The sequence below is a fragment of the Vanacampus margaritifer genome, chromosome 1 (genome assembly GCF_051991255.1).
Source record: "Vanacampus margaritifer isolate UIUO_Vmar chromosome 1, RoL_Vmar_1.0, whole genome shotgun sequence".
Lineage (NCBI taxonomy): Eukaryota > Metazoa > Chordata > Actinopteri > Syngnathiformes > Syngnathidae > Vanacampus > Vanacampus margaritifer.
In genome coordinates this window covers 65,151,527-65,172,862 of record NC_135432.1, presented here as the reverse complement: position 1 = coordinate 65,172,862, position 21,336 = coordinate 65,151,527, and the positions used below count along the sequence as shown (strand labels likewise).

The 21,336-nt window shown below is 37.7% G+C and overlaps 1 protein-coding gene across 3 annotated transcripts in view; it reads right to left on the bottom strand.

Moving 5' to 3' along the window:
- The window catches only part of pld1a (phospholipase D1a), a 33,768-nt gene extending 12,818 nt beyond the window's left edge, over positions 1-20,950 (bottom strand). The window contains exons 1-12 of one of the 3 annotated variants that reach the window (XM_077561898.1): positions 20,876-20,950; positions 8,079-8,285; positions 7,584-7,753; positions 6,484-6,626; positions 5,090-5,201; positions 4,162-4,227; positions 3,943-4,001; positions 3,090-3,182; positions 2,562-2,714; positions 2,329-2,478; positions 1,270-1,353; positions 935-1,016 (exon numbers count right to left, since the gene is read on the bottom strand). In XM_077561898.1, the coding sequence (XP_077418024.1) occupies positions 935-1,016; positions 1,270-1,353; positions 2,329-2,478; positions 2,562-2,714; positions 3,090-3,182; positions 3,943-4,001; positions 4,162-4,227; positions 5,090-5,201; positions 6,484-6,626; positions 7,584-7,753; positions 8,079-8,250 (1,284 nt within the window). In that variant the 5' untranslated portion in view covers positions 8,251-8,285; positions 20,876-20,950. Of the gene's footprint in view, positions 1-934; positions 1,017-1,269; positions 1,354-2,328; positions 2,479-2,561; positions 2,715-3,089; positions 3,183-3,942; positions 4,002-4,161; positions 4,228-5,089; positions 5,202-6,483; positions 6,627-7,583; positions 7,754-8,067; positions 8,286-19,590; positions 19,738-20,875 lie in introns of those variants that run through there. The other 2 variants (XM_077561890.1, XM_077561908.1) reach the window with 2 other exon arrangements.
- Positions 20,951-21,336: the final 386 nt, after the last annotated feature.

Here is a 21,336-nt window from a genome sequence, read left to right as displayed (position 1 = left end):
TCAATTCTCACAAGATTACTTTTTCTTTTTTTTCTTTTTTAATAATACTGGATTGTCAAAAAAATGTGTTCTTGAAGAAAAAATAAAGCAATATTCTTTTTTTATTTTTTATTTTAGCTTGATAACTTTTTCTTTAAAAGAATGTAGTCTAATTAGAAGACAGTGCGACATTCTTTTTGGTCTTATAAGACCATTTTTCAAGAAAAAAAAATACATATTTCTAATGTTTTCCCCCCCTTGAAAACGCATACAAATTTGACTGTTTCTTGTAAATATTGTAATATTAAATTTATTTTTCTTTAAAGCCAGACTTTCTCATTTGTCAAACTGCCCTTTTCCCCTAAACATTAACCAATCTGTTGAGGTTTTTCATTCTTTTTTTCCCCTCAAAAATATATCTAACCTTTTTCATCTGAAACAATATGGCTTTTTGGTCAAAAATATTCAAAATGGTCAAAGAAAAAAAAAAGGGCAATATTTCCCCTTGAAATTAAAAAATATATATGTATATGACTGTTGTAGAAACATATACCCAATTGGTCATAAAAGTTATGTTTTCTCTTGAAAAACGTGAATTAATGTTAAAAATTCCCATTTTTTCTAATAAAAAGTACGATGCATAAATAAAAAATGAAAAAAATGATTTGCCACCAAAAATACTAAATTGTCCTAAAAAAATACATTACTGAATTAATATTAAGACTTTTCTTAAAAACAGGATTCTGACTTTCTCAGAAATAATACAACATTCTCATAATGTACTTAATTAGAATATATACAGTAGTTCATTATTATTTTTTTATCTATACTTTTTTGGGGGTCAAAATACAACGTTTTCCTCAACAAAATGCAACGATGACGTGCCTTATGAATCCCGCCTAGCAACGAGTGACACTGAAAACTGAAACTGGCAAGCGATTGCGTCCTCACTTACAGCTTTGCGCTTTAGGATGCAGTCCAACCTCCAGCGGTTTCCCTCGACCACAGGTCTCTTCAGGAAGATCTCTGGACTCAGCCTGCACACCAATACACACCATTTGTTATACTTCATATTCCTACTGAAATGTTTCTTAAATATAACGTGTTCCTAATGTTGTGGCTTGTCACTGTCTAAGCTCACAGTTTGGCATCCAGAGGTCACATGTGCAATTCTGTTGGCTCATGTTACTTAAGTGAATGAGCGGCAGGATAAGCATCCTGAAAGCTGCTGTGTTGGTTCCAATCCCTTTTTTTTGCCTTAGCAACTAGCGGCCCATGAATGACACTCACCACCAGTCAGTAATGAAGATTTCCTCTCTGGCCTCCTCCAAGGCATCGGCTACGTCCTCCATGTAAGTCTTTCCGTTCACGTACCTGCATGACAGAGTTACTTAGTCATCACAACAGTATGTCCATCAAGCACAACACACACAGATCATTTTGTAATTTTGTTTACAAAAATGCTATACAAATAAAGTTTTACTATCGTTGGATGGCCGAGTACTAATACCAGGTATCGGTATTGCGTCTTATTTTGAATTGTTTTGGGTACTCATAGAGAGGCTGCATGGTATCAAACATCCATTATTAATCCGTAAACTGAGTCAAAATGGACACCACATGCCTCACTATAAGGGAGTTATGATCATGTGACCTTTTCCAGCCAATCACAAAAGAGAATTAGTAATGTGGCAAAACAAAACAAAAAAACGGTTGCAGCCTGAAAAGGGTCTGACAGGCAATTTTTTAAAAAAAATGAAAACTTTTTCTTTATAATAAAAAAATATGGCTTTTTTTCTTGAAAGAAAAACAACTCCTGTAAAAAAAAGAAAAAAAAGAAAATGGCTTCTACTTAAAAAAAGGCTTTAAAAAAAATAAACGATGGTATATTAGGACAACATAAATAAATAAAACAATTTTTAGAGAGGGGGGTAATATTCCGAGAAAAATCTCACAAATTTACTGACTATATTTATATTTGTAAAATTATAAAAAAAAATAAAAAAAATAAAAAAAAAATATATAAAAATAAAATAAATAAAATAAAAATAAAAATAAATTAAAAAGTGGAAAATTTGCGCGAAAAATCTCACAAATGAACAACAAATAAACTCGCAGATTTGTAACCTCACAAAAAAAAACCTCACAAATTGATGAAAAAATAAACCCGCAAGTCTCATGTCTCGAGTCATGAGGTGAACCCGATGACATTCGACGCAAACATTCATTCATTGTAAAGCATCAGTAGTTCATTAAATTCATTCATTTTCCTAACCGCTTATCTCTACTATATATTTCCAACTAGGGACACGAGTTGGACAAGGGACATTGTGCATGGTTTGCACTGACCATTTGGCAGGAATGTTTTCCTGCTCCTGTGCAAAGGAGCCAAAGCGGTGTTCCCGCAGGAAGGCCTTGCCGTGATTCCTGACAAAGCTCTCGATGCTCTGACCCCACCAGCGGGCGTGTCTGTAACTGCTGCATTTCAACACCAGCGTCCTGCGGGCACATGACCTCACAGGATGTCACATTAAGATTTAAAAAAAAAAAAAAAAAAAAAGCTTAAACACACGCACACACACCTGGAAAGGCTGTCAACCCTGACCCCGTGCTTGGTCTCAGTGTCTTTGGAGTCCATCTTGATGCTGAACTCTTTGTCCACCAGGAGAACAAATGAGATCGCTCCCGAGTCGGGCTTCATGTACAACAGGAATGAGTCCTTCACCACCAGCCACCTGATACATAACACAAACACGCACTCTTTATCATCATCATCATCATCATCATCATCATCATCATCATCATCGCGTGCGGATTGGCGTAAACTTTTGTTGCACGTGTGAGCATCCTTTATGTTGCTTGTTGTTGTTTTTTTGGGGAGAGGAGGACTGTGGGAAGCAAATCATCACGGAGCCGTAGGTGGCTTGACGGAGCCTTCCAAATGTGTGGGATTATTCGTGCGCGTGTGTGTGCGTGCGTGTGTTCTTGCAATACATTGTAAAAATGCTCATATAATCTTTTGGCTGTGATAAAGAGAAGGAGGCAGCGATTAGCTATTAAAGACAAAAAAAAAGGATGCAAAAAAAGAAAAGAAAGCGAAGAGCACTGACCGTTTGGACCAGCGGTAGCAGGCTTGGGTGTGACCACAGCAGTTCATGCCGGGAATACGATGGCCCCCGGAGCGCTTGTGTATCATTCCTTCCCTGCACACACAAATTATAACACATCTAAAAATAATACATTTGAAAATAAAATAAAATCTGCAGTAAGTACAAGAGCTGCAAAATGCAACATAAAAAAGAACACTGCTCAATACACATTTTGGTGTCAACGGTTTTAGGCTATTTTGATACCAAAATGGCATTGGTTTTCCGGATTGACTATAGTTTTTGACATATTACATTCGTCGTTTTTTTTTTTTTTTTTAGGTGCTGACTCTTTGATGAGGCCGTATCTGCCTTTTGAATCCTGTCCGCACTATTCTGTCTTTATGCAATATCGTGAAAGATGTCATTGCAGAAAGCCTTCTATGTGCAAATCATTTGAAAATCAAGCAAAAATTCTGAAAAGGAGGCAATTTTAGCAGAGTAAACAAAAGATTTTCCCAATGCAAAAACAGCTGAAGTCATATTGTAAACTGTCAAAGCACATCAATCAACTGTCAAAAACGTAAAGCCAATTAAAAAAAAACGATGTCATTTTCTGACTCAGCAGCCCAAAATTACCCACAAACCATTCAAATATCTTTGGCACTCAAAAAAATAAATATAAAAATAAAAAAATAATTAAAAAAAAAACATTGGCCAATGTAATAAGATAAAAATACAATGCTTAATTAACACAAAAATATGAATAAAAAATCAAATAAATACAAATTAATTTGTACATTAAAAACAAAAAATCTAATAATCAGATTTAACAGCGCATTTTTGTGAAAACAAAAAAAACAAAACAAGCGCTCACAGTCCTTTGGGGCCGAGGTCGTGAATGAAAGACAGCTGGCTGACGTCAATGAACTCCATCTGAGAAAAGACAACAGACGACAACGTCACACCGCGAGGCAATTTGCATCCCGCTCAGCTGTTCAACGCGCTGACGAGGCTCCTAACATAGCGATAAATAACGCTCATCAAATTATAAAACAAGTGTGAACATCACTAACACGAGTGACGGGATACTCACAGTGTGGTGATATTTTCGGTACAACGCCATCTTCAGCAGCTTGTTCAAATACTCCTCCAATTGTCTCTGGAGAAACACAGACGCACACAAACGTGATGATTTTCTTTTGCCGAGTGATCAAAACTGCCCATCCGTACTTGTCCTTATGTTTTGTCGATTCAATCAGTGGGAACTGGCCAGCAGGGGGCAGGAAGACGACTGTTGCAACTAAGTAAGCTAACTAAATAAGTTGTTTTAAGGTTGATCATAACAATAAAATCAATGCTAGTTTTGTTAGCCGTCGAAGGTGTTTTGCATTGTGTGCTAGCGTTAAGCTAGCAGACGTTCAAGTCAACGTTAACATGCAAACACTTTGAAACGAGTACTTGTTCACTAATGTTCACTATGTAGAGAGCTTATTTGACCAATATTTTAATTTTAATTTTAGCAATAAAGAAATTAAGCAAGTATTTAACAACAAATGACTAAAATAATACATTCAAAATTAATAGGTACACTTTAATTAACACATTGTGTGGAAAACAACAGCTAATTTAATGCAAATGAAATCAATGCCAAATGAGATAACGAAACCGCTTTGCTCACCCCTGCATTGGACCATGCAGGTGTACCTAATATTGTGACCTGTGAGTATATAATCACAACAACAACAAAAATAAATACATAATGCAAGATTAGTGTTATTTAGGGTGACCAGATGTCCCGTTTTGGCTGGGGCGTTCGCATTTTTAAGCCTCGGGTCCCTCGTCCCGGCGGATTTTGCCAACCTAATTTTTTCCCAATACTACGCAGGTCCTGTTCCTCCCCTTGTTGACAAAGATTGACTACAAATTAAATTTGGTGAAATGCATTCTATTTGATTTCCAGCAAAATGATAGATAGCATCCCAAGTTGTTAATCGAAGCCATCGTGTCACACGCTGACGTACCCGCCGGCTGGACACCTGCTCGTCCCGCACCAGCTCGTCGCCTCCGCCCCTGGGCAGCGAGGGCATCTCCCTCACCTCGCTCTTCCTCACCGTCCTCCTTTTGACCGTGTGACTGTCGACACAAGGAGAAGACGGGTGAGAATCCATTTTATTTGCTCATTCAAATCCTTGTTGAGGTGCGCGGCATCGCCTGGCGGGTTGTTTGTTGCGCAGGCTAATTCGGTTAGCGAGAATAAATTGACTGCAGGGTGAGCCGGTCTTGAAGGCATTATAAATGTTTTGTCGAACTGTGTGACATGGATGCAATAAAGTAAAGTCAACAACACAGGAGCGTGTTATTAAAAGCTTAATCTTGTTTTTGAGCTAGCGGGAACAGAGAGTTGTAAGAATCGTGGTGGGTCTGCACAATTGGGCTGCCTTAAAAAGGCCACATTGTGAATTTACTGGATGGACAGTAAAAAAGATAGGCAATATAGCAATGATACAGTCTGAAAAGGCAACTAGAGAAAGACGATCGACAATTAAAAAAAAGCAAGTTTTACCACTTTGTTATCACAAGGCTATAATTACGAATAATTACAGGTTAGCGTCCTCATTAGCATGCATGCCTCCTCTTCAAATAGAAAGGGATATGAGAAAACAGGAACTAGTACTGCTTCCACAATCCACATATTGTATAAACTAAAAAAATAAAAAATAAAAAAGTAAAATCTTTTTATATGTACTGTATGTGTTTAAATTATTTCATTATTTATTTGAATGGTGTATAAATAATAAATGTGATCAATATTTTGTTCTTGACAGAAAATGCATCCAAAATAGTGGCTCCACGTGTATTATTAAAATAATGATTTTTGGTTTTATGTTTTATTTTATATTTGTAATATATTCTAAGTATGCATACATATCAATATTGTCAATATTTTTAGGTGCAGCTCTGCAATAGATTCTTGAGAGAAAACTCCAAACCCGAATATGAACAAATAGTGTTTCATGTAAATATTAAGATTTTTATTATAATGTATAAAACTTTTACAAATAGTAACAAATAGTGGCGCCACGTGTATTACGGAAAAAATAGCAAATATTTGTATTTTGTTTCATGTATTTTAATAGATTTTAATTAGTTTGTATACAGTATATTGCAAAGGTATGGCGATAAATATTTACTAATACTAATTGTGGTTTCTGTGTGTAAAATATTTTTTCCGATGTACACATTTCAACATCCACATTATATTTTCATCACATCATATGATGAATAAATGAAATGGAAATATTAAAAACCGACCCACATTTGGTTATGCCTTACAACAGAACACATATCTGAATAAAGGCCCAATCTAGTTAACAGTTTGTGCTTTCGATATGCAAATGAGATGGGCGTGGCCGACCTGCGCGACGGCAGCGGTATCCTCATGAAGGTCTTGTACGTCCTCAGCTCTCGGTGGAGCTCCAAAAAGTGCTTCTCCTTCCTCTTCACCACCCACGTGAACTCGCCGTGCTTCATCTCAATCTTGAACACGGCCGGCAGAGACTGTGGTGCGTGGTGGCAATTGACGGGAATTGATTACAACATTTGGGGGTCATTTGTAGGATTTAATGGCAATTAACTCATTCACTGCCATTGACGGCTATAGACGTCAAAAATTCATTTGAATTATTTCTATTAGTTTAACATTTTTCCCCACTTTTATTAACAAGAGTATGAAATCCTAGAATTTTTTTTGTACATTTACAACAGATATAAAATTTGTGATTAATAATGAGTTAACTATTGAAGTAATGCGATTAATTACAATTAAAAATTGTAATCGCCTGATTCACTGCCATTGACGGCTATAGACGTCAAAAATTCATTTAAATTATTGCTATTATTTTAACATTTTTCCCCACTTTTATTAACAAGAGTATGAAATCCTAGAAAAAAAAATTGTACATTTAGAACAGATATAAAATTTGTGATTAATAATGAGTTAACTATTGAAGTAATGCGATTAATTACAATTAAAAATTGTAATCGCCTGACGCGATTTAAAAGAAGAGAAAAGAAAAGATTGCTAAAAATTAGGGCCGTTAACTCACGATTAATCACAAATTTTATATCTGTTCTAAATGTACAATAAAAAAAATTCTAGGTTTTGATACTCTTCTTAACAAAATTGGGAAAAAATGTCAAACTAATAGAAATAGCTCAAATGAATTTTTGACGTCTATAACCGTCAATGGCAGTGAATGAGTTAACTGGAAAAGGGACGAAAAACATTTGCAATATTTTTGGGATAATTTTCTGACAAATATTCCCTTGAATTTAGTTTCCAAAAACAAAAACAAAATATAGTACCATTTACTTAAAAACTTAAGTAAATTTTATTTAATTAAACTTAAGTTAATTCAACTTAACTGAAACAGAAATTTTGAATAATTGTGAACTCTTTCCTCTACAAAGAGGACAAAATGCTATTTTTTTTTAATCAGTGGTGTGTAAATGTACCTTATTGACGCTCCTGTGCTGCGACAGGTTGAAGCGATCCTGCGCCGCCGTGAAGCGCTCCACCTCCAGGATGCGGGCGGTGATGGGCACCGTGGGAAGGAAGACCTTAGCGCTGGCCTCCTTGAAGCCCACCGTGGCGTAGACGGCCGAGAACGGGATGCGGCAGTCCCCTGGGAGGACGGAGAGGGCCGTAGCAGGGGTGAGAGTCGTGCATGTGGGAGGCGAACGATGAAGTGGAGCGAGTGGGATGCTACGCTGGAGAATCTTGATGTTGCTTCCAAGATTTCCACGCTCTCCAAGTGCAGCTTCTGGTCTGCTTCATTTTAAATTTATTAGAGTCTTACAATATGCAAGATCACCTTGTACATGCAGTAGCTACTACTGGCTTTGACCATCATTGGCCAATTTGTTACTCAAATATCAGTACTTGTAATCTAGGGGGGAAAAAAAAGTAGTATCAGTGGATCCCGAGTAATATTCATACCCATAGAGTACCTAGACAGTTTCCCTCGTAGTCTACGTCCTCCCCATCATCAAAGTCCAGCTCTCGGGCGTCCAAGCTCTCCACCAGATCGGCCATCTTGATTCCGTCAGTCACCGTGCTGTCCGAACTTTCGGCGTTTATCAGATCGAGTCTGCTGGTCGTGGGCGGAGCCTTGGCCAGCATGCTCAGCAGCCGTTAGCGCCCGGAGCAGGGCGCGCCTGAAAAGAGTGGAGACGGGACGTGACGTAATGTAGAATGCACACCTCCGCCAAGGCCAAACGACAGTACGAACTAGGGGTGGGGAATCTTTGAATGTCTCACGATTCGATTCCGGTTTTTGGGTGTGCGATTCGATTCAGAATCGATTTTCGATTGAGAGCGGATTTTAATTGAAAATGATTTGATTGACACTGATTTTTGCTTCAATCTATAGATGTGCAAGGAATTGTAATGATCTACTCCAGTCTGACTGGCTAATGCTAATTAGCGCGTTACTCGCGGCACTTTTATCACTCAAAAGAATGGCTCCACGCTGAAAAAAAAAAGTTTATTGGAATAACTTGATCGTGACTTTTTCCTTCTACTCTCTAATGTGGCTACAACTAAACAGTGTATTAGATCGCGTGGAACCACACTGCCCCTCAGTGGCCAAACCGGGTACAACATGAACAGTGCTCCAAATAAAGGCACACACAAAGGCAAGACAGTATAAAATAACTTAAATAAAATCGATTTTGGGACATTTAAAATCGATTCTGAATCGTACTAAATGAGAATTGCGATTCTTATGAGAATCTATTTTTGGGCACACCCCTAGTACGAACACAATAACAATTTGAAGATGAGCATGCGGGTTTTAAGGCTTTGTCAGCTGGCGTGTTGTGTGTGACTTTTCTTTTGATGGTTGCACCCTAATGAGTCAGAGGGGAGACATCATTGTCGAGTCAAGTGAGGAATGAGCATGCACACTGAGCACTGAGTCATCATCAAGCAAACAGACTCCCACTGTGACGCCCAGCACACCCACATGTGGGTTTATCCATACAGTATGAGCATCTATTTAGAGTCAGTGTTGACACTGTGCAAAGTGTTAGGATGATACAAGCTTTGTTGTTTGGATTACATTATTCAGAGCAGTCATTTTGGCATAGTAAACAGTACAATGCTAACAATGACTAGGGCCCGAACGATATACATTTTTTGATGCCGATTTACGTCGATTATTCAAAAATCTATATAATAAGAATAAGAATAAACGAAAATATTAGGAAGTGAAAAATACAGTAAGAACAAATACTGACTGTTCCTGTGCATTTTTGGCCTCTTGGGGGCAGTGTGGTGCAGTGCATCCATAGCATACACACTTAAATTGAGTACAGAAGTTGTGATTGAATTTTATTAAAATAACTCGTTTTTCACACATTGGGAAGAATTTGTGCCCTTGCGTAGTGTTATCTCACCTGTGTGTACGTGTTCCCACAGCATTTGTGTGTGAATATTCATTTTCTGAAGTCAATGCTAACTTCCTGTTAGCATTTGAATGGGATCCTCCCTTTGCTCGTGATGTTTAAAAAAAATAAAGCACGTTTTGTATTTAACATACAGTGGATGAAATTCTTAGCGTCGTGTGTTTAGTTTTACAGTTAACTCCAACTGAGGTGTCATTAAACAGCTTAAAGGACGCTTGGGGACAACAGAATAACATAAACTACACACTTGCTAGTTGCTAATGCTACACAAGCAAAATGGTGCATTCAGGGTACTTTCACAGCGTCGGAATCTTCATTTTTCTTCTGTAATGTTTTAAGGGGAAAATAATCGACCATTTGGCCAATAATCGGCCGATTATAACCGGTGGCCGATTAATCGGTCGGGCCCTAACAATGACATTAAAAAGCGTTATAATATCTAGAGAAGCAGCTTTTTCATATTTATTTTTAACACAGAGAATGATTTTTTTCCTGTTTATTTTCACCTCCTAAAATCTGTTTTTATCAGATGTTTTTTTTCTATTCTTTACCCAAAGAGCCTTCATTTTTCACCACATGGAAGCTTTTTTTTAATCCATTTGTTTTATTTTAACTAAGCCCACTTTTTTTTATCTGATTTATTTTAGGGGGAAAAAGCTGCCTTTTTAATCAATACAAGTCTCTTTTTTTACTGAGGCATTTAATACCCCCCCCCCCTACCTCCCCCCCAGAAATAATCAATTGTTGTCTATAATTAAGTCAAAAGGGATTGTTTGTTCCTGATTTTCCATGAAATCTTCTAGCTTGGTTTTCGTTTTGTTTTTTACACCAATTTTCTTTTTTTAAAACCCAAAGAAGCCATTTTTAACTGTTTTTTGTTTGTTTTTTCCATTCCAAAGAGATTGAATTCATAGCTTCCAATTTAACCCCTCACACATTTTTTAAAGAATATATTATTACCGCTGAAATTTCAAACCAGCTCAAATAAATGACATCCATAGAACACAAACAGCTCTTCAGTTCATGTTCATATTAGCAAATGATTACAAAGCACGCAGACACCAATTTGATCAAACAGCATCTCCAACTTGCCGAACCGGTTTTCACCCTCAAACACTGCCTGAAAGGAAATGCACATTACAGAATCCAACATGCAAAGTCATCCGAGGCGTCCCCACGTTGGCGTTACTCAATTAATAAAAGACAGAAAAGCAGTTGACTCGGCAACGGGAGGGGGAAAAAAGACATCTGAAAAGAATATTGAAGTGTTTTTTCAAGACAGTCCTGACTGGAATGTGTGTATGTGAGAGTGAAGCATTTCACTTCCCCTGTTATCTCTTATATCATTCATTCAAGTCAATCATTACTGTCCGTTGCTTCGATTAAGCATCGAGCGATCGTAGTAGTCGTAGAAGAATTGATCCTGACGTGTCTTCCGATACTTTTGTCTGTAAAACAGACACCACAAACTCCATTTTAACACATGAGATTCATGGGAAAAGTAGCATGAAAACGGGAGGATATTAAGTGTCAGTCTCATTTACAGGAACAAAAGAGACAAAAGAGGGTGAAGTCTTTTAAATGTTAAGGCAAGGTGTGATGTTTCTGGACATTTAAAGTTAATGAGTCATTCCTAAGTAATGACACAATCATTTCCGTAACGACAGTAATCATTTAAAATATTTTAACACGCACGTTAGACGAGTGGCCAAATATTCATCTTCTCTTATAATAATGCAACCAAATAGGCCAAGAATTGGCTCCAAATGCCCGTGAATGTCACACAAGAGAAAACGGCAACAAATAACAGCTTGACAGTAAACATTCCCGACTTCCGGACACGTTGAGGCACGTTCACACCGACCATCTGAAGAGTCGCCGGCAGTCGAGGCGGGCTCGGCGTTTTCATTCAGCCACTCAGTCGAATGCAACATTCGCTCATCAAATGTGTTTAAGGCCAACAGGTAACAATAAATGCTACCGCTAGCAGTAGCAGTTGTTCTTTTAGTAAAAATTGTGGTTAGTAGTTGGTGCTAGCAGTTGTTCATGATTGTTGTTAGCAGTTGTAGTAGATATTAGCGCTTGTAGAAGCAGTTGTTAACGGTTGTTTGTAATCGTTTGAAAACGCTACAATCGGTTGTTGTTAGCAGTTATTACAGTTAACGGCAGGTGTTAGTAATACTAGTTGTCGTTTGCAGGTGTAGCAGCCGTTTGTTGCCTGGGGATGGTAGTACTAGTTAATAGTTGTTAATAGATGTCAGCAGTAGTTGTTAGTAGTTCGTATTGAACGGTCAGCAAGCAGCTTTTTTTTGGCAGTTAATGTTAGCAGTAGCTGGAAAGCATTGTAAGCTAAATTGTTAGCAATTAGCAAGGCGATGTAGTCACAGTTGTTCCAGTAGTTGTTGTTGTTAGCAGTTGCGGTATTGGCAGTTGTTAGTAGCTCTTTAAAAATCTCTCAATTCGCTGTTAGCAATTAGTTGTAGTAGTTAGCAGTTATTAATTGTTTGCAATTGTTAATAGATGTCAGCAGTAGTTGTTAGTAGTTCGTATTTAGCGGTCAGCAAGCAGCTTTTTTTTTTGACAGTTAATGTTAGCAGTAGCTGGAAAGCATTGTACGCTAAATTGTTAGCAATTAGCAAGGTGAAGTAGTCACAGTTGTTACAGTAGTTGTTGTTGTTAGCAGTTGCGGTATTGGCAGTTGTTAGTAGCTCTTTAAAAATCTCTCAATTCGCTGTTAGCAATTAGTTGTAGTAGTTAGCAGTTATTAATTGTTTGCAATTGTTAATAGATGTCAGCAGTAGTTGTTAGTAGTTCGTATTTAGCGGTCAGCAAGCAGCTTTTTTTTGGCAGTTAATGTTAGCAGTAGCTGGAAAGCATTGTACGCTAAATTGTTAGCAATTAGCAAGGTGATGTAGTCACAGTTGTTACAGTAGTTGTTGTTGTTAGCAGTTACGGTATTGGCGGTTGTTAGTAGCTCTTTAAAAATCTCTCAATTCGCTGTTAGCAATTAGTTGTAGTAGTTAGCAGTTATTAATTGTTTGCAATTGTTAATAGATGTCAGCAGTAGTTGTTAGTAGTTCGTATTTAGCGGTCAGCAAGCAGCTTTTTTTTTTGACAGTTAATGTTAGCAGTAGCTGGAAAGCATTGTACGCTAAATTGTTAGCAATTAGCAAGGTGATGTAGTCACAGTTGTTACAGTAGTTGTTGTTGTTAGCAGTTGCGGTATTGGCAGTTGTTAGTAGCTCTTTAAAAATCTCTCAATTCGCTGTTAGCAATTAGTTGTAGTAGTTAGCAGTTATTAATTGTTTGCAATTGTTAATAGATGTCAGCAGTAGTTGTTAGTAGTTCGTATTTAGCGGTCAGCAAGCAGCTTTTTTTGGCAGTTAATGTTAGCAGTAGCTGGAAAGCATTGTACGCTAAATTGTTAGCAATTAGCAAGGTGATGTAGTCACAGTTGTTACAGTAGTTGTTGTTGTTAGCAGTTACGGTATTGGCGGTTGTTAGTAGCTCTTTAAAAATCTCTCAATTCGCTGTTAGCAATTAGTTGTAGTAGTTAGCAGTTATTAATTGTTTGCAATTGTTAATAGATGTCAGCAGTAGTTGTTAGTAGTTCGTATTTAGCGGTCAGCAAGCAGCTTTTTTTTTTTGACAGTTAATGTTAGCAGTAGCTGGAAAGCATTGTACGCTAAATTGTTAGCAATTAGCAAGGTGATGTAGTCACAGTTGTTACAGTAGTTGTTGTTGTTAGCAGTTACGGTATTGGCGGTTGTTAGTAGCTCTTTAAAAATCTCTCAATTCGCTGTTAGCAATTAGTTGTAGTAGTTAGCAGTTATTTTATTAGAACTTGTTGGCAGGTATTAGTCGTCGTTATCAGTTTGTTTGCAATTGTTGTTAATAGTTGTGTGAGCAGTAGTAGTAGTAATTGTTGTTCCAATTATTTAGCTTTTTTTTTTTACCATTTGTTAGAAATTGTCGTATTGTTACGTGTTGCTAACAACTGCTAGCAGCAGTTGTTAGCAGTTATTGTAGCCACTGTTGTTGTTAGCAGGTGTTAGTCGTTATTTGCAATTGTTGCCGATGCTAGCAGTTGTTAGTACTTGTTAGTAAATGTTGGCAGTCGGTAGCAGTAGTTAGGTAGTACTAGCTGCAGCAATTGTCCTTAGTTGTATTGTTTCCTTGTTTGCCATCTTTTTTTATGGACTTTCCCTGAAAAGCGCGTGTCAAGCATGAAATAATCACTTTGAGTGACACAAGCTGACGTTTATCACAATGCTGGACAGTCGAGGCATGTGCTACTCCTCAATGTTTTTGTGCAGGAGAACAACGAAGCCAGTCAAGATTAAAGAGTAACATCTGTGTAACTAGATAACTAGAAATATGAGGAAGCGCATAACGTTTGCATGGATCGATCAGGATGACCGTCTTTGCGGGGTTCGACCTCCTTTGATTGATTGGCTTAAAAGAGAGGGAGGCAAATGCACTCCTAGTTTCGGCGCAATGATCTATGACAGCGCTGCGTTATCTCCCGGGTCTAAGAATAACCGTGACCTCCCGTCGGCCAGCCCCGCCCAGAGGTCAACTCCAGGGGGTGCTGGAATGCCGGAAGAGGTCTCAGTGTTTACATGTAAAAAAAATAAAAAAATAAAAAGTGCACTTGTGCAACCTGGACGTACATCAGGGCCAACGGGAGAGATGAATTTGAGTTATCGCTCACTTCCGTAACTTCCTGCTTCCTGCCCCGTTGCCATGGTGATGTTTAAAGAGCCAGCGAGCAGCTTGACATATGAATATTAACAACACCTCTTAAATGTCACTTAGTTGAAATGCGCACATGGTGGATCTCGTCAGCCAGGAGAGGAGGAAAGAAGAAAAAAAAGCACGTTGAGTGGGTGAAGACGATGTGTGGAGGATGGCGGGATGCCGGGAATGAAGCTTCTCTCCCTTTCAAACATATTGATACACATACGCCGATAGAACCACTATTAAGTGAGACCATAATTACCATTTACAACTAATGTCATAGTTCATATTTCATTTTAATTTTGGCAGCCAATATGAAAGTTCCACGATTTTGTGAAGTCTTTTCTGGAAATTAGGGGTGTCAAAATGAGTACATTAATTTTGAGTTAATTTAAAGTTCCTTTTAAGCCACAAATTTTTTTTTTCACACGCGATTAATGACCGCCCCGACTTGGCAAGCCTGAAGTGGGGGAATTCCAATTGCAACGCAAAATTTTGCAGTAATAAATGTAAAAATAATGCATATTTATGGAGACTGGGGTCAAGTTGTGTTTTACAATTTTAAAAATGTGCACTTCATGGTAAAGCGGTCACCGTCTTACAAATGCAATTATGCCATCTAGTGGCAGAAAAATGACCTCAACACAAATCAATATCAAACTCGTTTTTTACAGTACAGTGCAATTTTATGAATTATTATGAAATGACTGTATCAATGACTAAAAGATGCCGCCAGATTTCTATTTGTTTATCTTTTTTCCCTCCACTTTTATGTTAACAACAGTATGAAAACTTGGGGAAAAAAATGTTTTATTGTGCATTTAGTACAGATATAAAATTTGTGATTAATCGCGAGTTAACTATTGAAGTCATGCAAATCCTTCCGATTTAAATTTTGAATCGCCTCATCTTTGACACTACAGCCTGAAAATATGCCAGTTTTAATTTAATTTAAGTTTTAATCATTTTAATTGAATTAGGCCATGCGGACATTTCTGACTTTATTTTTGCCTTTTCCACAAATTACTTTCTTCAGACTTCTGATTGGCTAAAACTGACTGAGTCTGATGTCGACGACAACATGACAATAGGCCATTTTATTAAAAACGTGCTGTTTCTGTTATTAATTTGTGAACTCCAGGTGGAAGTTTGACCCCATATACGGCTAATTTGTGGACATGGCTGGAGTTTCTCACTATCAAGGTGACCTGGAGCTTTAAAAAAACAACAAAAAAAACACACGTATGTCAATACTTTTGATCTACAGTATCTCGCTGTGATGAAAACTGAGGATTCTGCCCAGGGTTGGGAGTTGGGAGCTCCCCGCATGTGAAACAGCGGGATTGTTCTCTTCCAAAAGCCGGGTGGAGAATGTTTATATATCAACTGAGGTGCACAATGTGATTGTGTCCCACTGCTTCAGGATGGTTGAAGGGTGCCAAGCCCCTTCACTTCTGAGCCAACAAAATGGAGCGCTACTCCGTAAATGGCAAAAATGACTCTAAAATGGCCGCTTGGAACCAAAAGAACAGTTTTGCTGGGTCTTTTTTGGTACGGGTTTCTGAGAGGTTTTTTTTTGAGGGTCTACTTGTGATAGACATGCCAAGAAGGAACTGGCTGGATGAATTTTGATGTGGCGACTGAAATGACTTTGTAACGTATCGTGCCTTTTTTTGAGGCTCATTTGGCCGAATTCACTTGGAAAAGTTGTTTAACTCATTCACTGCCATTGACGGCTATAGACGTCAAAAATTCATTTGAACTATTTCTATTAGTTTAACATTTGTTTCCACTTTTGTTAACAAGAGTATGAAAACCTAGAATTTTGGGGGGGATATTTAGAACAAATATAAAATCGTGGGTTAACTAGTGAAGTCATGCGATTAATTACGATGACAAATTTTAATTGCCTGACACCCCTTATTTTTAATAATCTTTTCTTTTTTAAATCTTTTTTTTTAAGAAGAAAAGATTATTAAAAATTAGGGGCGTCAGGTGATTAAATGTTTTAATTGTAATTAATCGCATGACTTCACTAGTTAACTCACGATTAAAAAAAAGATTATTAAAAATGAGGGGCGTCGGGTGATTAAATTTTTTAATTGTAATTAATTGCATGACTGTAATAGTTAACTCACGATTATTAACAAATGTTATATCTGTTCTGAATGTGCAATAAAAAATATATATTAATCACGATTATTTTGGTAATAATTGAAATCATGATTATTCAAACGTTCATATATTTTTGGGTAGCAAACAAGAAAATTTGTAAACATGTAAAAAAAAAAATAATAATTATTAAGACAAATAAAATTATTTGAAACACTAATTTAAGTTCCTTTCCGACTAAACAAAATGTATAAAATTATTTTTTCTAAAAATAAAAAAAAATAAAAAGCGCAAATGTATAAATTCAAGTATGGTTTTCTACTTTCTTCGTATAAACAAACATAATTTATTTACACTTATAAATTGATTGATTGATTGATTGATTGATTATAGCAAATGTTGACGTTGAATGCACGTGCTTTGCGGAAACTTCTCTTACTACCTGTCCTGTGTGTCGATAGGATCTTAGTATGCTTTTTTTTTTTTACAGTGGCACAATCACACATTGATCCATCCATGCAATGCAGAGCTCATCAATGTAGCATTAACAGAGCGTGCGGTGCCAAGCTCCTCGTGGCGCAGATGGTACAACTAGAGAAGACGGAAGAAAGAGAGGAGGTCTGTGACACCTCTCTCTCTGCCCACACTAAAGCTGCCTATTATCTAATCCACGGGAAAAAGAGGGTGGCGGGTGCGGTGGTGGGGGGTGACAGGGACGCTCAAGGAGGCGCCAGCGACAACGAGGGAGCAGTCATGCTCGTCACCGTAGCGCCACAAACACAAGGCGCCATTGTGCCAGCGAGAAAGGGGGGGGGGGCATCTTTTTGGTCGCTGTGGTCTTCGCTCATGTCATCGTGACCGGGCGGGAGCCAAAATTCAACGCACTGGTTTCCACACCACTTTTGGATACTCCCTGGTTACCGGGAACACAGCAGAGAGTATGAAAAGCTCTCTGTTTGAACTCATTCACTGCCATTGACGGCTCTAGACGTCAAAAATTCATTTGAACTATTTCTATTAGTTCCCACTTTTGCTAAGAAGAGTATGAAACCCTAGATTTTTTTTTTTTTTTAATTTAGAACAGATATAAAATTTGTGATTAATCGTTAGTTAATGAGTGAAATCAAGTGATTAATTACAATTTTTTTTTAAAAAATGAATCGACTGATGGGACTAATTAAAAAAAATAAATAATAAAATAAGGGGCTGTTATAAATGTAAAATCATAAAAAAAGTAAATGAAATGGAAAAAAAAATGTTAAACTAATAGAAATAGTTCACATGAATTTTTGACGTCTATAGTCGTCAATGGCAGTGAATGAGTTCATAAAGGTCACTTAAAAAAGTTTGTCATTTTAAATTCCTGGTAGTGGATATAAAAACTACGCACACTCTTGTTTAAATTTGTTTTTTTTGTGGTATACAAAAATGAGACCAATTGAAACTTTTAATGACCTATAACCTTAACAACTAAAATGGAAAAATATATATATTTTCAAGAGGAAAAGTAAAAATAAACTAATAATGTGGTTGCATAAGTGTATAACTGGGGATGTGTTACGAATTAACCGATCGCATTCAAACACATTAAACGGCAGTGAGCACACATTTAAACTACCTCTGATTAACCCGAAACAAAGTTTGGATGTTCTAGTAGGCTTTTGCTGGTATTTTTGTTGCCATGCTGGACTGAGCTTCCATAAATGTTTAAAACGTAACATTCAGGAAAAGGTTGCAAAAGATTTTCCAAAAATATGCCATGGGACAGACAGACAGTCATTCTCAAGCTGGATGTCCTTCCAATCCAAGACGGATGAAAAAAAAGGAAGAAAAAACTGGTCAGGGAGCGTACCACAAAGATAACAACATGAAAGGATCTGCAGGAATTTCTGGCAAGTGTTTAAGTACATGTGACAACACCCACCCATCTTCTATCTATCTGGTTTATGGGGTACGGTAGCAAGACGCGTTTGGCGACTGCACAACTTTTTATATCGAAATATTATACCTTTCAACTTCCCTTGTTGAGACCATTTCTTCTGGAATAAATGTCACCCAAAAAGAGCCAATGAAAAATCGAAACGTAGCATCAACGTAAAATCGTTTCTCGACCTGCTAAACTGACATACATTTCTTATCAACACCTACCCTCTCTTCATTCCTGTCAAGCTACATGCTACATGCTAACGGCGAGTAATTTCGCTGTATTGTAGTCTTATTTTGTCATATTACACAGATAGGCTGTTACTGACACTGTAATAGTTTGTCTTATTTCAGCATACTTCATACTTGCAGGACATTTGGCACCCTGTGTTTACACACATCTGCAAAACTTATGAATAACTTTCAATTTTAGATCAACCTCCAGCGTATCATTTTAGGGTTACATCGCGCTTCCCTCTCCGGCCTTCCATTGGACAGCGTACAGTCAAAACTCTGAAATGTTGTGGTTGAAAAGCTCTCTGAAATATGCCGCATGCAGTTTGCAGTTTCACATCTGGAATGCATTGAACCCAAGTTGACGTTATGATCCATAAATGCCAGCGTTGCACATCTAGAAATATCTGTTCATCCATTTTGTCTATATCGCGTACCCTCATTCTCGACACCGTGGACTGGTCGCCAGCCAATCGCAGGGCACACATAGACAAACGACCATTCGCACCTTACGAGACGTCACTTAGTTAATGTTAATTACTTGCATGGATGTTTTGGGGAATTTGGGAGGAAGAAAAAACACATACAAGCACAGGGGAGAACAACGCTAACTCCACAGAGGAATTCCAAATTTGAACCTTGATCCTCAGAACTGTGAGGCAGACGTGCTAACCCCGCTAGTACTGTACACTGAGCAAACCCGTCTGGTAAGAAGAAAAATTAAGTAGCTGGGGGTGATGCTGTTGTGGGGAGGAAACAGGGAATGACACGCGTGCACACGCAACTTCGACTACCCAGTGTGTGTGAGTGGGTGGGTGCATGTGCGTGTGTGAGCGAACACCTGTGGAATCTTACACAACTCTCTCTTTCTAAGTGTGACACACGTCCAATATAAGAACAACATCAAGAGCAGCAACTCAACAATTATGACAACAAGGAATTTTGGGCGGTAAGGTGTCCATTTTGAGTGATCCTTAGTGACACCCCCAAAGACACAAATAGAACAACCGCCTCGGAACGAGAAAGCGAGTGAAATGTCACCGACCTGCTCTTTGGGTGGACGTGACGTCCACATGTTTGCTTTGCTTCGGTCCACTTGTTGAGAAAAGTCACGCTAAATGCAAAGAAAGCAACAAGAGCAACTCTGGTGTTCTTCCACTTTCGGGTATCAGTAAAAGTGTGGCAACCAGCAAAGAGTCAACTCCGAGAGATTTTTCCAAAGGGGAGGGGTGAGAAACTCGTAGCCAATCAAAGCTGAGAAGGCGGGATGGTTTGGAATCTCTGCCAATCAGAGAAGAGTGATTCCTACGGGGAGTCAAATACCGAGGAATTGGGAGGAGCCAATGAGAAAGGAGAAGACTGGCCCTGCGTTAATTATGTCATAGCTTCAACTCTGTCTGTTTTGTCCACAAAGTCTGTTATTGTGTGCCTTATGATTTTTATGTTTATGTGTCAGCTAAGGTACGAACAGTGACCAATACTATAATCTACTAAGTAACGTATTCCTACATTTAACTGACTTAAAAAGCTATGCTAATTTGTATAATGATAAATTTGATAATCATTATAGCCTACTGTAAGTGAAATAGAATTTTAAACTTCGGGAAGACTACAATAATATACTGCTACTCCTTATTAGGATTCATCTGTAATTTGTTTTATTCATTAAAAAAATAAAAATAAATAAATCCTTTATACCCAGAGAAGTTATAATAACATAATCACACTGTACAGTTTAAAAAAAAAACATTTTGTGGGCATTATTTGTATTCTTCCATCTATCCACTTATAATTAAAAAAATTACAGAAACTTTGAATAAAAACATGCTTTTTGTGTACGAGTCGAGCTTGCATGAGTGTTCCAAAATATTATGATGATGATGATGATGATGATGATGATGAAAACTACCACCACAATATTGATTCTAAAAATACTCCATATTGCATTGAGCTTACATGTCATAAAATCCTGTTTTTGCTTCTCTTGCGCCACCGTGTGTATATTGCTATGTACTGCACAACACTAAACAGTGGCCTATTTATTAGACTCAACTTAAACTTTAACCTGAAAAACATCCACGGTGTTTAGCAATATTTCAGACAAAATGATTTCCAAACTAAACACACACACACACTGACGCCCACTATATTCACACAAATGAATAAAGCCGCATTGAATACAAATGGATGCGTAGCTTCAACTATATATTTTAACAGGGCATTAGTGTGTGGATATAAACGCTACTAACTATGTGACCAGACTGATGGATTACTGCTCACAAAACACACATTCACAAATACAGTACAGAACATTCTGGAAAGCTACATACCTAATATATGACGAAAAGGCTCCTTTTAAAAATAATAATCATAAATCCCCTCCTCGTGTGGCGTATGACTTTCCTGCTCGCCGTGCATCAACTATGTGTGGCCCATAAAGACATATAATACGCCCACCAGTAAACAGTGCAAAGGCCGCAGTGATAACAATATATACTTAAGGCATAATGAACCCATTCGACAATAAAATGGGTATCCTCCCTATTGCTCATGGGATTCACTCCTTATTGGAAAATCTACTGCACGAGAGCGGTCCAGTATTGTGTTGATGGAAGAGGAAGTGTGTGTAGACACAAAGTATTCATCTGTGTATATGTGCAAATAAGCAGCCCGTGAGTAGGATGCGAGTTTGCAAGCACATTGGCAGCTTGAGTGTGAACAAAGGTGAATTTAACTCATTCACTGCCATTGACGGCTATAGACGTCAAAAATTCATTTGAATTATTTCTAT